This window comes from Carassius auratus, chromosome 48 (genome assembly GCF_003368295.1).
Source record: "Carassius auratus strain Wakin chromosome 48, ASM336829v1, whole genome shotgun sequence".
NCBI classification, from domain to species: domain Eukaryota; kingdom Metazoa; phylum Chordata; class Actinopteri; order Cypriniformes; family Cyprinidae; genus Carassius; species Carassius auratus.
Window position 1 is genome coordinate 11,139,227 of NC_039290.1, and position 13,750 is coordinate 11,152,976.

Below are 13,750 nucleotides of genomic sequence, written 5' to 3' on the forward strand. Positions count from 1 at the left end.
TCTGATGTCTGAGGCTCCTGTGAGTACACCATCACTCTTACACCAGTGTTTAAACCGCTCTTAATATGTGAGAGACGACAGGAGGACACTTCTGTCTCCAGATGATCCAGACTCAGAGGACATCTGCTGTATTTTTCATCTGAAGTAATGTTCCAATGTTTCTCTCATGACAGTGGAACTCGCGGGCGAAGAGAGAAAAACTAACAGAACTCATATTCGAGCATTACAACATCCCCGCCTTCTTCCTGTGCAAGACTGCTGTGCTCACCGCGTATCCAATCAGAAAGCACAACTCGGGAACATCAGCCAATCAGAATCCAGAGAGGCTGAGTGCCCTCGTGTGTTAATGATGTCATGATGTTTGTACGTCACCTTAACCTGATCGACTGCAGCTTTGCTAACGGTCGCGCCACGGGCCTCGTGCTGGACAGCGGGGCCACACACACCACTGCCATCCCAGTGCATGATGGGTACGTCCTGCAGCAAGGTAAACAGTACATCATGCATTTGTTGGTAGATCATCTAGATGATCAACATGATCAAAACTTTGCTGATTTATTTATTAAAACAGATGCTTTTTCTTACTATTTACTATTTTAGGGTTATGTACAGAGCAAATCACAAATTAACAAGCCAAGAAATGTCACCTTTATTTCTATAGCGCTTTATACAATACAAATGGTATTAGACAGGACCAGACTGTATTACAGTTACAGACAAGAACATAATGATTCAGTGATGCAAGCAGACTTCAGTTCTGTTTTATAGATGCTGTAAAATGATGTTAAACAGTAATCATTCGATCAATAGCTCCTAAGCCTCTAATGTGAATTTACATTGCAGGGGCAAGCCCTTACAAACACTCAATAACCTACAGCAATCATTTGATCATGAATTTGAATCATTCGATTCAGATCGGGACTTCGGCGCGAGTGCGTGAATCATTCGATTCAGATCGGGACTTCGAGCGAGTGCGTGAATCATAAACATTTTAAAAATACTTTTGCAAACACTGTATATACTCTCTCTCTCTCTCTCTCTCTCTCTCTATATATATGTACATTCGCACACAAACACATTTGTAGAGAGTATTCTATATTCTGATTCTGTAAAAACAACAAAATCACTCACTTATTTAAATACGTTTTTGTTACTTTATTTAGGTACATTAATTTAAAATAAAATAAAAATCATTTACTATAAAAATACTGTTATTTGATAAACATTTAATATAAGTGAAAACCTCTAACACACTGTTTTACCAATATTGTTATATGAGACATATGTATTTTGGGATGTTTTTACAAAGATAAGTCACTTGACAAACACATCGTTTTTATTTGTTTTTTTTTTTTTTTTTTTGCACAAACGAAACGATGCGTTCCAATCGGCAAGATAAATGCTTTCAGAGGGCACTTCTACTGGAGAATAATTGCGAGGGCCACGCTGCTATAGTTTCAGACTGAATTTGTAATAATAATAAAGAAGGCGAATTAGGTAATAAACTTAAGCCACAACTTTAAGTCTTTTAAATCACTCAAAGTGGATGGTGAAATCTTCTAAAGGAATAGGGCATAGGCAAGGGTCGATAACGCTGAATAGAACACAGCCCAGGTGCAGCGCAATCAATGACGTCGACACAGCAAACTAAAGACAAACTATGCCTCTAACCACAGGTAAAGAGCTGTGGTTCCAACAACACAAGTTTGCGAATGTTCGTTTGAACTATGGTTTCGGGAAAGACCGAATCGTTGAACTACGATGGTAAGGATGGAACTTGCGACAGTTGGCTAACGATGCTTTAGGGAAACGCTCCCCAGATCGGGACTTCGAGCGAGTGCGTGAATCATTCAATTCAGATCGGTACTTCGGCGCGAGCGCGATTCAGATCGGCACTTCGGCGCGAGCGCGTGAATCATTCGATTCAGATCGGCACTTCGGCGCGAGCGCGTGAATCATTCAATTCAGATCGGGACTTCGGCGCGAGCGCGTGAATCATTTGATTCAGATCGGGACTTCGGCGCGAGCGCGATTCAGATCGGGACTTCTGAGCAAATGCGTGAATCATAAACATTTTAAAAATACTTTTGCAAACACTGTATATACTCTCTCTCTCTCTCTCTCTCTCTCTATATATATGTACATTCGCACACAAACACATTTGTAGAGAGTATTCTATATTCTGATTCTGTAAAAACAACAAAATCACTCACTTATTTAAATACATTTTTGTTACTTTATTTAGGTACATTCATTTAAAATAAAATTAAAATAATTTACTATAAAAATACTGTGATTTGAGCCTTAACATTTAATATAAGTGAAAACCTCTTACACACTATTTTACAAATATTGTTATATGAGACATGTATTTTGGGATGTTTTTACAAAGATAAGTCACTTGGCAAACACATAATTTTTTTTTTTTTTTTTTTTGCACAAACGAAACGATGCGTTCCAATCGGCAAGATAAATGCTTTCAGAGGGCACTTCTAAGGGAGAATAAATGTGAGGGCCACGCTGCTATAGTTTCAAACTGAATTTGTAATAATAATAAAGAAGGCGAATTAGGTAATAAACTTAAGCCACAACTTTAAGTCTTTTAAATCACTCAAAGTGGATGGTGAAATCTTCTAAAGGAATAGGGCATAGGCAAGGGTCGATAACTCTGAATAGAACACAGCCCAGGTGCAGCGCAATCAATGACGTCGACACAGCAAACTAAAGACAAACTATGCCTCTAACCACAGGTGAAGAGCGGTGGTTCCAACAACACAAGTTTGCGAATGTTCGTTTGAACTATGGTTTCGGGAAAGACCGAATCGTTGAACTAGGATGGTAAGGATGGAACTTGCCACAGTTGGCTAACGATGCTTTTGGGAAACGCTCCCCAGATCGGGACTTCGGCGCGAGCGCGTGAATCATTCGATTCGGATCGGGACTTCGGCGCTAGCGCGATTCAGATCGGGACTTCGGTGCGTGCGCGTGAATCATTCGATTCAGATTGGGACTTCGGTGCGTGCGCGTGAATCATTCGATTCAGATTGGGACTTCGGTGCGTGCGCGTGAATCATTCGATTCAGATTGGGACTTCGGTGCGTGCGCGTGAATCATTCGATTCAGATTGGGACTTCGGTGCGTGCGCGTGAATCATTCGATTCAGATCGGGACTTCTGAGCGAATGCGTGAATCATAAACATTTTAAAAATACTTTTGCAAACACTGTATATACTCTCTCTCTCTCTCTCTCTCTCTCTCTCTCTATATATGTACATTCGCACACAAACACATTTGTAGAGAGTATTCTATATTCTGATTCTGTAAAAACAACAAAATCACTCACTTATTTAAATACATTTTTGTTACTTTATTTAGGTACATTCATTTAAAATAAAATTAAAATAATTTACTATAAAAATACTGTGATTTGAGCCTTAACATTTAATATAAGTGAAAACCTCTTACACACTATTTTACAAATATTGTTATATGAGCCATATGTATTTTGGGATGTTTTTACAAAGATAAGTCACTTGGCAAACACATAATTTTTTTTTTTTTTTTTGCACAAACGAAACGATGCGTTCCAATAGGCAAGATGAATGCTTTCAGAGGGCACTTCTAAGGGAGAATAATTGCGAGGGCCACGCTGCTATAGTTTCAAACTGAATTTGTAATAATAATAAAGAAGGCGAATTAGGTAATAAACTTAAGCCACAACTTTAAGTCTTTTAAATCACTCAAAGTGGGTGGTGAAATCTTCTAAAGGAATAGGGCATAGACAAGGGTCGATAACGCTGAATAGAACACAGCCCAGGTGCAGCGCAATCAATGACGTCGACACAGCAAACTAAAGACAAACTATGCCTCTAACCACAGGTAAAGAGCTGTGGTTCCAACAACACAAGTTTGCGAATGTTCGTTTGAACTATGGTTTCGGGAAAGACCGAATCGTTGAACTATACTGGTAAGGACGGAATTTGCCACAGTTGGCTAACGATGCTTTTGGGAAACGCTCCCCAGATCGGGACTTCGAGCGAGTGCGTGACTCATTTGATTCAGATCGGTACTTTCGATCGAGTGCGTGAATCATTTGATTCAGATCGGTACTTCGATCGAGTGCGTGACTCATTTGATTCAGATCGGTACTTCGATCGAGTGCGTGAATCATTTGATTCAGATCGGGACTTCGGCGCGAGCGCGATACAGATCGGGACTTCTGCGCGAGCGCGTGAATCATTCGATTCAGATCGGGACTTCGGCGCGAGCGCGTGAATCATTTGATTCAGATCGGGACTTCGAGCGAGTGCGTGAATCATTTGATTCAGATCGGGTCTTCGGCGCGAGCGCGATTCAGATCGGGACTTCGAGCGAGTGCGTGTAGTCAGAAGTCCAAGTCAGACATCGCTTGTTATGATTTTAAACGAGATGAGAAGAATGAGAGAAATGGAGCTGTTCGGTTCTTCGAATCAGTTGCGTCACAAAATGATTCACAGTTTCGAACCGCGATTCTGTGGCGACACCTGGTGGTCAAAACTGTGAAATGCAACGAAAACTAAGTTCAACAGTCTGTGGTTCAAACGTACAATGTCATCATTAACGAACCAAAAATGCTTGTTACAAATCACCAAACACCATTAAATAGGAAATAGATGTCTAATATACAGTATGTTTTGTGTGTGTGTATCAAAGTCTACACAACTACATTTTGCAGATGAAATAAACACTTTAAACTAGTGCACCTGCAGCTCTCATCTGATCTTCTTTTTCAGGAGCTTATTGATTGGAGTTAGGCTTGTTCATTGCAATTTACAGAGCAATTATTGTATTGGTTTATCATGTGTTTGCAGCAGCCAAACTAATGACCTCAATCAGCTGATGACGTTTGGTGTGTGTTCTTGTGTTCAGGGATCGTGAAGTCTCCTCTGGCCGGTGATTTCATTACCATGCAGTGCCGAGAGCTGTTTCAGGAGATGAACATCGACACGGTTCCTCCGTACATGATCGCGTCTAAGGTAGGGTGTTCATCCCACTGTGTGTGTAGTGTTCAGTCTCTCAGTCTGTGTGTGTATGTGTGTGTGTGTGTGTCAGGAGCCCGTGAGAGAAGGAGCTCCGCCGCTATGGACCAAGAAAGACAAACTCCCTCCCGTCACCAAATCCTGGCACACATACATGTGCAACGTAAGAGTCTGCAGAAACACAAGAATGACACGTATGTGACGCGAGTGTCATGTGATCGCTGAATCTCACTCTTTCAGGAGGTGATTCAGGATTTCCAGGCATCTGTTCTACAGGTGTCTGACTCTCCGTATGATGAACAGTGAGTGCAACACACACACACACACACACACACATTTAAACACATAAAAAGTTGCGCAAATGTGCACACGTACACTTGTAAACACACACATTCTCTCTCTCACACACACGGATCTGATCTGATCTGGTGTTGGTTCAGGGTTGCTGCACAGATGCCGACGGTGCACTACGAGATGCCCAGTGGCTACAGCACAGATTACGGAGCGGAGAGGTTACGGATCCCTGAGGGTCTGTTTGATCCGTCCAATGTTAAGGTGAAGTCCTGATCACGTGTGCTTCAGAAGTGCTGATGGAGCTGATGTCTCCTGCGGAAGGAGAGTGTGTGATGTTGACCTGCGTGTGCATGTTCTCAGGGTCTGTCCGGTAACACCATGCTGGGGGTCGGACATGTGGTCACTACCAGCATCGGCATGTGTGACATCGACATCCGGCCGGTGAGAGAGAGAGAGAGAGAGAGAACACACCGCGCCTCGTGCATGTTATTCTGTGATGTTCTGCTGTCTTTATGTGTGTGTGTGTGTGTGTTGAGGGTCTGTACGGCAGCGTGATCGTGACCGGAGGAAACACACTCCTGCAGGGCTTCACGGAGAGACTCAACAGAGAACTGTCTCAGAAAGCTCCGCCGGTGAGTCCTGGTCTCAGTCTGATCTCCGTCTGATCTCATCCTTCGCTGATGATCTCTGTCTGTGTTCAGAGCATGAGACTGAAGCTGATCGCCTGCAACAGCTCCATCGAGAGGAGATTCAGCTCCTGGATCGGAGGATCTATCCTGGCATCACTGGTGACGATCACAACACACTGCAGCTGAAGACTCCTTCATATCACATACTTACATATCGTCTATTAATATAGAACTGAACTTATGTGTTGGTCCTCAGGGAACCTTCCAGCAGATGTGGATTTCAAAGCAGGAGTATGACGAGGGAGGAAAACAGAGCGTGGAGAGAAAATGCCCCTGAAACACACACACAGACACAGGGAAAGAGAGACACACACACACAGACAAATACAGAGACACACACACACAGTCAAACACACACATGAAACACATGCACTTCATCATGAACTGCTGAATTATGTTTCTGTATAAACTACATGTGACTGATCTGAATACAGTATTTACAGTAACTCTGTCAGAAGCCCAATAAACTGAGAAATACCTCCATGTGTTCAGGAAGCTTCATTCATGTAGAACACATGAGCAGAAAACAGACAGACAGAGAGACGAACAGACGGAGAGACAGAGAACAAAACAGATAGACAGACGGAGAGACAGAGACGAACAGAACGGACGAATAGACAGACAGACAGATAGATGACAGACAGACGGACAGAGAGATAGACAGACAGATAGATGACAGACAGACGGACGGACGGACAGACAGATAGATAGATGACAGACAGACGGACGGACGGGACAGACAGACAGATAGATAGATGACAGACAGATGGACAGAGAGATAGACAGATAGATAGATGACAGATGGACAGAGAGACGAACAGACGGAGAGACGGAGAACAAAGCAGATAGACAGATGGAGAGACAGAGACGAACAGAACGGACGAATAGACAGACAGACAGATAGATGACAGACAGACAGACAGACAGATAGATGACAGACAGATGGACAGAGAGATAGATGACAGACAGATGGACAGACAGACAGACAGACATACAGACAAACAGATAGATAGATAGACAGACAGACAGACAGACAGATAGATAGATGTCACGGCGACAGGGCTCCATATATGGGAGGTGCTGTGGGAGGGGCAACAGAGAGGAAGCCACACCCTACTGGAAAAATAAATGGAAAAAACTATAACAAATAAACTATTTAAATAATTAAATTAGAAAAATATTTTATACAAATGTGTTTTTTTAAACATACAATTATTAAAAGATAAATACAAATAGACAAATTAAAAAGGATTAAAAATAATACTTTTTTTCTTAACAATAACAGCCCAATCACATAACATTTACATTTACATACAGAGCAGCTGCACTGATGAAACAAGGCACAGAAATTAAAGTCAACCACAAGAACTTACAATGTCAAGTTTATATTTCTCACATTTTAAATGCTATTTTGTTGTAAACGCTATTTGATATGATGAGTGTTCTCTTCAGAGAAGTGTCTTCTTACAGTCAACCTTTAGTCTACAGTTCATCTGTAAAGCTGTTTTAGTCTTTTTCTAGGTTTAGAATACTCAGGAAAGCTTGTCACTTCCAATAAAATATCAATTATTACATTCATTTAAACCAGGGGTGGGGAACGTTGATCCTGGAGGCCTGTGTCCCTGCACAGCTTAGCTCCAACCCTGAAAAAACAAACCTACCTGTATCCTGAAGACCTTGATTAGCTTGTTCAGGTGTTTGATTAGGGTTGGAGCTAAACTCTGCAGGGACACAGGCCCTCCAGGATCATCGTTCCCTATCCCTGATTTAAACAATCATTATAATTAAATAATTAAAGGCAAGTTCACAAAGCAGCGCAGCAGCTGACTCTGATTCCTGCAGCTAATATTTAATCAGTGAACTCACAGCCTTTTGACGTTTAATCAGTGCTCTAAGTGGCCCAAAAGAGGTGCCGGTACTCTATTATAGCATATTTTGATGACTCCCCTCATCCCCTGACGTAACAACAACTATATTGAAGGGCTTTTATATACAGCAGTCAACAGGCAACCTTAATAATAAATCCTTTTATTAGTTTGTGGATTTGCTTGAGCTAGAAAGAACTACTGAACATAAATAAAATTTGCAAAAGGATTTTGAAAAAATACCCTTAGAAAGAGCTGCTGCATTACTGCATTCAAACATAGATAATGTCCCAAATGATTCGCGAACCACCTCCGAACTTCCGAACTGACTCAACTGAATCACACTCCGAACTCCCGAACTTATTCAAATAATTCGCGAAATCGCTTTGAACTCCCGAACTGACTCAAATGATTCGCGAATCCGCTACGAACTCCCGAAGTGATTCAAATGATTCGCGATCCCCAAACTGACTCAAATGATTCGCGAATCTGCTTTGAACTCCCGAACTGACTCAAATGATTCGCGAATCCGCTTTGAACTCCCGAACTGAATCAAATGATTTGCAAACCCGCTACAAACTCCCGAACTGAATCAAATGATTCGCGAACCCTATACGAACTCTCGAATTGATTCAAATTATTCGCGAACCCTATACGAACTCTCGAATTGATTCAAATGATTCGCGATCCCGCTCCAAAATCCCAACTGACTCAAATGATTCCCGATACCCGCTCCGAACTGTCAAATTGATTCAAATGATCCGCGAAGCAGCTCCGAACTGTCGAACTGATTCAAATGATTTGCGATCCCCAAACTGACTCAAATGATTCACGCTCCATACTCCGAACTAGGAAGAATAACCTCTGTTTCACACCGCAAGCATGAGCGGCGCGCGGGCAGGAGTATTTTTTTCCGCGTCCATGTTAATCAATGAGTGCATTCACGCCGGGACCGGGAGCAGCGCGTGAGCGTCAAGCAGGAGCGTCGCGTGAACAGTAGTTGAAGCGGGGGTTTCGGCGTCCGGTCTATTTTTGCTGTGCTGCTCACGCTCAATTAAAGTGAAAGCACACTTTTGATGGAAGATAAATATTATTTTACACAAAACTTATTCAAAATGCACAGAATAAGCATGTCAAGAGTTTTAACAACAACGACAATGTCTAATGTTTTAACAATTATGCCAGAAAAAGAAAATTAAGTATAACATATGTATTTACCCATTTAAATTTTTTAATTAATCATTTTGGGTGAAAGTATGTAGTATTGTTATAAAAACAAATGTTAAAATAATTATACCCATTGTTGAAATGGTTCTACTGTCTGCCGAACACGCTTTGCAGCCGCTGCTGTGATGCTGTACTTTACGCTTCCAGTGTGAATACTCGCGAGAGTCTGCTGCTGCAGTGACGAGGTAGTTGTGCGGAACCCACTGCTCGCGCACCGCTCACGCTTGCGGTTGTGAAACATTGTGAATGGGCGCTCTGAAAAGCGGCAGTGAAGGCAAAGGGTTAAAACCTCTATTAAAAAAGATTTCCAAATGAACGTACCGGTACACTAAAAGCACGTTCTGGGCGCACGGAGAGGTGGTGGTACGCTCAAGTACCGGCTCACTTAAAGCACTGCGTTTAATCGTCACATTACGCCATGTCTGGACTTCCCATCCCTGAAATATAACGAGAGTCACCTGATCAGAGGAAGAAGATCTTCTGGATCGGATCAGGAGTGTGTTTAGCGAACACACACTCAAACATGAAAGAATAAACACAAAGTCCTTTAAAAACGGAGTAGTTTTTATTTCAAATATAAAATATTAGCACATAAATAACAGCGCTTCATCTCCAGACTCTCTGAGATCCTCCTCTACGGCCCACAGTTCTTCTGCTCTGGACGCGTCGAGACACACACACCTGAAACACACCAAACACACACACACTCACCTGCTGGAACACACTCGTAACAGTCATGTGACTCCATGTAAACACTGAAGTGAAGTGAAGCACCTCTTGATCTGGTTTCTGCTCCAGGTTTGCTCTGGGGTCGCTCATGTGACGCTCGGTCTCGTGTTTATGCTCTCTGATTGGCTCGTCCAGAGGATCGCCGGGGGAACGCTCTAGCAGCTGATGAGACACACAGGAAGGCGGTGTGAGTGTGTGTGTGAGACAGAGAGAGAGAGTGTTTTTGTGTGTGGTGTGTGTGTGTACCTTTGACACGTAATACTGCAGCTCACTCTGTCTGTCTTCATTCAGAGAGGAAACTCTCGTCCTGCTGGGCGGAGCTTCATCTCTGATGGGCGGGGCTTTCTTGAATCACTGCTATACCACACTCCAGAAGCCCCCTCCCCTGCCCCGCCCACTCTCTGCACTGGCGCTGTGATTGGTCCGTGTGTCTGCGGGGGCGTGGCTCTGCTTCACTCTGATCTGACTGGATTCACACTGATTGAGAATCTGCTTCGTTTGAGCTTCTTTCAGTTCCTCGTTCCTCTCTTTCATCGTTTCATTCTCTGAGAACACAGGCCTGACCCACAATCCACTGCAGTCACTGAGCGCTGCCACCAAACACAGAGCAGACGAGTTCACCAGCGTGACAAATTAAATGCTTGTCAAATTTCAACATATGGGGACAACTGCAAATGTAAATTTCATTTTAAATACAGATAATTAATTATTAAACTAATGTTTTTATTCTTCTTGTTCAATCTTAAGTTACACAAAGAGTAAATATGAAGTGGTGTTTTTTGGATTTAGTGCTAAGATGGATTGTTTTGATCCTGACTTCACTTGACTGATAACAGCACTATATAGTATTACTACTTCTGCGTTTATGAATTATATGTAAGAATTTGACATAAAAGATGATGCACACATTAATGAAATAAAAAAAAAACTGCCCTTGTAAAGGTGTGTTGTGTCTGTGTGAGTGAAGTGAGTGTCAGAGTGTGTGTGTGTGCGCGAAGAGTGGAGTGTGTGTCAGGGTGTATGTGTATGTGTGTGTGAGTGTCAGGGTGTGTGTTGAGTGAGTGTTTGTGTGTTTATGTGTGTCTGTGTGTGTGCGAGTGAGTGAGTGTGTGGTGGCGTGAGTGTGCGAGTGAGTGTGTGTCAGGGGTGTGTGTGTGTGTGTGTGTGTGCGAGTGGTGTGTGTGTGTCAGGGTGTGTGTGTGTGTCAGGGGGTGTGTGTGTGTGTGTGTGTGTGCGAGTGTGTGTGTGCGACTGAGTGTGTTGTGTGCGACTGAGTGAGTGTGTGTGCGAGTGAGTGTGTGTCAGGGTGGTGTGTGTGTGTGAGTGAGTGTCAGAGTGTTTGTGTGTTTATGTGTGTGTGTGTGTGCGCGAGTGAGTGTGTGTCAGGGTGGTGTGTGTGTGTGTGTTGAGTGAGTGTCAGATGTTTGTGTGTTTAGTGTTGTGTGTGTGTGTGCGCGAGTGAGTGTGTGTGTGTGAGTGTGCGAGTGAGTGGTGTGTCAGGGGTGTGTGTGTGTGTGTGTGTGCGAGTGATGTGTATGTGTGTGTGTGTGAGTGTGTGTCAGGGTGTGTGGTGTGTGTGTGTGTGCGAGTGAGTGAGTGTCAGGGTGTGTGGTGTGTGTGTGTTTGCGCGAGTGAGTGTGTGTCAGGGTGTGTGTGTGTGTGTGTGTGTGCGCGAGTGAGTGAGTGTCAGGGTGTGTGTGTGTGTGTATGCCGAGTGAGTGAGTGTCAGGGGTGTGTGTGTGTGTGTGAGTGTGCGAGTGAGTGTGTGTCAGGGGGTGTGTGTGTGTGTGTGTGTGTGTGCGAGTGAGTGTGTATGTGTGTGGTGTGAGTGTGTGTCAGGGGTGTGGTGTGCGAGTGAGTGAGTGTCAGGGTGTTGTGTGTGTGTGTGTGTGTGTGAGTGTGCGAGTGAGTGTGTGTCAGGGTGTGTTGTGTGGTGTGTGCGAGTGAGTGAGTGTCAGGGTGTGTGTGTGTGTGTGTGTGGAGTGTGCGAGTGAATGGTGTGTCAGGGTGTGTGTGTGTGTGTGTGCGAGTGAGTGAGTGTCAGTGTGTGGTTGTTTGCCTGCGAGTGAGTGTGTGTCAGGGTGTGTGTGCGCGAGTGAGTGAGTGTCAGGGTGTGTGTGTGTGTGTGTGTGTGTGTGTGTGTGTGAAGTGTGCGAGTGAGTGTGTGTCAGGGTGGTGTGTGTGTGTGGTGTGTGTGTGCGAGTGAGTGAGTGTCAGGGTGTGTGTGTGTGTGTGTGAGTGTGTGTGTGTGTGTGTGCGATGAGTGAGTGTCAGGGTGTGTGTGTGTGTGTGTTTGCGCGAGTGAGTGATGTCAAGGTGTGTGTGTGTGGTGTGTGCGAGTGAGTAGTGTCAGGGGTGTGTGTGGTGTGTGTGCGAGTGAGTGTGTGTGTCGAGGGTGTGGTGTGTTGCGAGTGAGTGAGTGTCAAGGTGTGTGTGTGTATGCGAGTGAGTGAGTGTCAGGTGTGTGTGTGATGCGAGTGAGTGAGTGTCAAGGTTGTGTGTGTGTATGCGAGTGAGTGTGTGTCAGGGTGTGTGTGTGTGGTGGTGTGTGTGTGTGTGCGAGTGAGTGAGTGTCAGGGTGTGTGTGTGTGTGTGTGTGCGATGAGTGAGTGGACAGGGTGTGTGTGTGTGTGTGTTTGCGCGAGTGAGTGTGTGTCAGGGTGTGTGTGCGCGAGTGAGTGAGTGTCAAGGTGTGTGTGTGTATGCGAGTGAGTGTGTGTCAGGGTGTGTGTGTGTGCGATGAGTGAGTGTCAGGGTGTGTGGTGTGTGTTTGCGCGAGTGGTGGTGTGTGTCAGGGTGTGTGTGCGCGAAGTGAGTGAGTGTCAAGGTGTGTGTGTGTATGCGAGTGAGTGGTGTGGTCAGGGTGTGTGTGTGCGCGAGGAGTTGAGTGAGTGTCAGGGTGTGTGTGTGTGTTGTGTTTTGCGCGAGTGAGTGTGTGTCAGGGTGTGTGTGCGCGAGTGAGTGAGTGTCAGGGTGTGTGTGTGTGTGGTGTGTGTGTGTGAGTGTGTGAGTGAGTGTGTGTCAGATTGTGTGTGTGTGTGTGTGTGTGTGTGTGTGTGTGTGTGCGAGTGAGTGAGTGTCAGGGTGTGTGTGTGTGTGTGTGTGTGTGTGCGAAGTGAGTGTGTGTCAGGGTGTGTGTGCGCGAGTGAGTAAGTGTCAAGGTGTGGTGTGTGTATGCGAGTGAGTGTGTGTCAGGGTGTGTGTGTGTGGTGTGTGTGTGTGTGTGCGAGTGAGTGAGTGTCAGGGTGTGTGTGTGGTTGTGTGTGTGTGTGTGTGTACCGGTCATTATCCGTGTGCTCCAGCACTGGTTCCAGTGGACAGAATGAAGTGCTGCAGTTCAACAGTTCAGACTCTGAGTGTGAGCTCGTCTCTCTCTCCTCCGTCTCTCATCCCTCGCTCTCTCTCGTCTCTCTCTCTCTCCGGTCTCATCCCTCGCTCTCTCGTCTCTCTCTCCTCTGGTCTCATCCCTCGCTCTCTCGTCTCTCTCTCCTCGGGTTCCTCATCCCTCGCTCTCTCGTCTCTCTCTCTCCGGTCTCATCCCTCGCTCTCTCGTCTCTCTCCTCTCCGGTCTCATCCTCGCTCTCTCGTCTCTCTCTCTCCGGTCTCATCCCTCGCTCTCTCGTCTCTCTCTCCTCCGGTCTCATTCCGCTCGCTCTCGTCTCTCTCTCTCCGGTCTCATCCTCCTCTCGCTCTCTCGTCTCTCTCTCCTCGGTCCATCCCTCGCTCTCTCGTCTCTCTCTCTCTCCGGTCTCATCCCTCGCTCTCTCGTCTCTCTCTCCTCCGGTCTCATCCTCGCTCCTCTCTCTCTCTGGACAGATGCAGGACCACGGCCTGCGGAGCTGCTTGATCAAACAGGGTCAGTGTGATGTTGATCAGGCTGCTGAGTGTGTCATGTCACAGTATAAATGTTCAAAATATGCATATATTA

The 13,750-nt window shown here is 45.0% G+C and overlaps 1 protein-coding gene and 1 long non-coding RNA gene across 4 annotated transcripts in view; one reads left to right on the forward strand and one right to left on the reverse strand.

Moving 5' to 3' along the window:
- The window catches only part of LOC113065873 (actin-like protein 6B), a 9,385-nt gene extending 2,905 nt beyond the window's left edge, over positions 1-6,480 (forward strand). For all 3 annotated transcript variants that reach the window (XM_026237424.1, XM_026237425.1, XM_026237426.1), the window contains 11 exons: positions 1-19; positions 174-271; positions 393-487; positions 4,909-5,015; positions 5,092-5,181; positions 5,259-5,320; positions 5,459-5,573; positions 5,673-5,753; positions 5,849-5,944; positions 6,014-6,100; positions 6,198-6,480. The exon at positions 1-19 is cut by the window's left edge and continues 82 nt beyond it. In XM_026237424.1, coding sequence (XP_026093209.1) covers positions 1-19; positions 174-271; positions 393-487; positions 4,909-5,015; positions 5,092-5,181; positions 5,259-5,320; positions 5,459-5,573; positions 5,673-5,753; positions 5,849-5,944; positions 6,014-6,100; positions 6,198-6,278 — 931 coding nt within the window. In that variant the 3' untranslated portion in view covers positions 6,279-6,480. The remainder of the gene's footprint in view (positions 20-173; positions 272-392; positions 488-4,908; positions 5,016-5,091; positions 5,182-5,258; positions 5,321-5,458; positions 5,574-5,672; positions 5,754-5,848; positions 5,945-6,013; positions 6,101-6,197) is intronic.
- A 3,156-nt stretch (positions 6,481-9,636) lies between these two features.
- Positions 9,637-10,438, reverse strand: LOC113065388 (uncharacterized). The gene is made up of 3 exons (XR_003279007.1): positions 10,069-10,438; positions 9,868-9,984; positions 9,637-9,774 (listed from the first exon to the last, which is right to left on the reverse strand). It is a non-coding gene; the product is annotated as an uncharacterized LOC113065388 (long non-coding RNA).
- Positions 10,439-13,750: the final 3,312 nt, after the last annotated feature.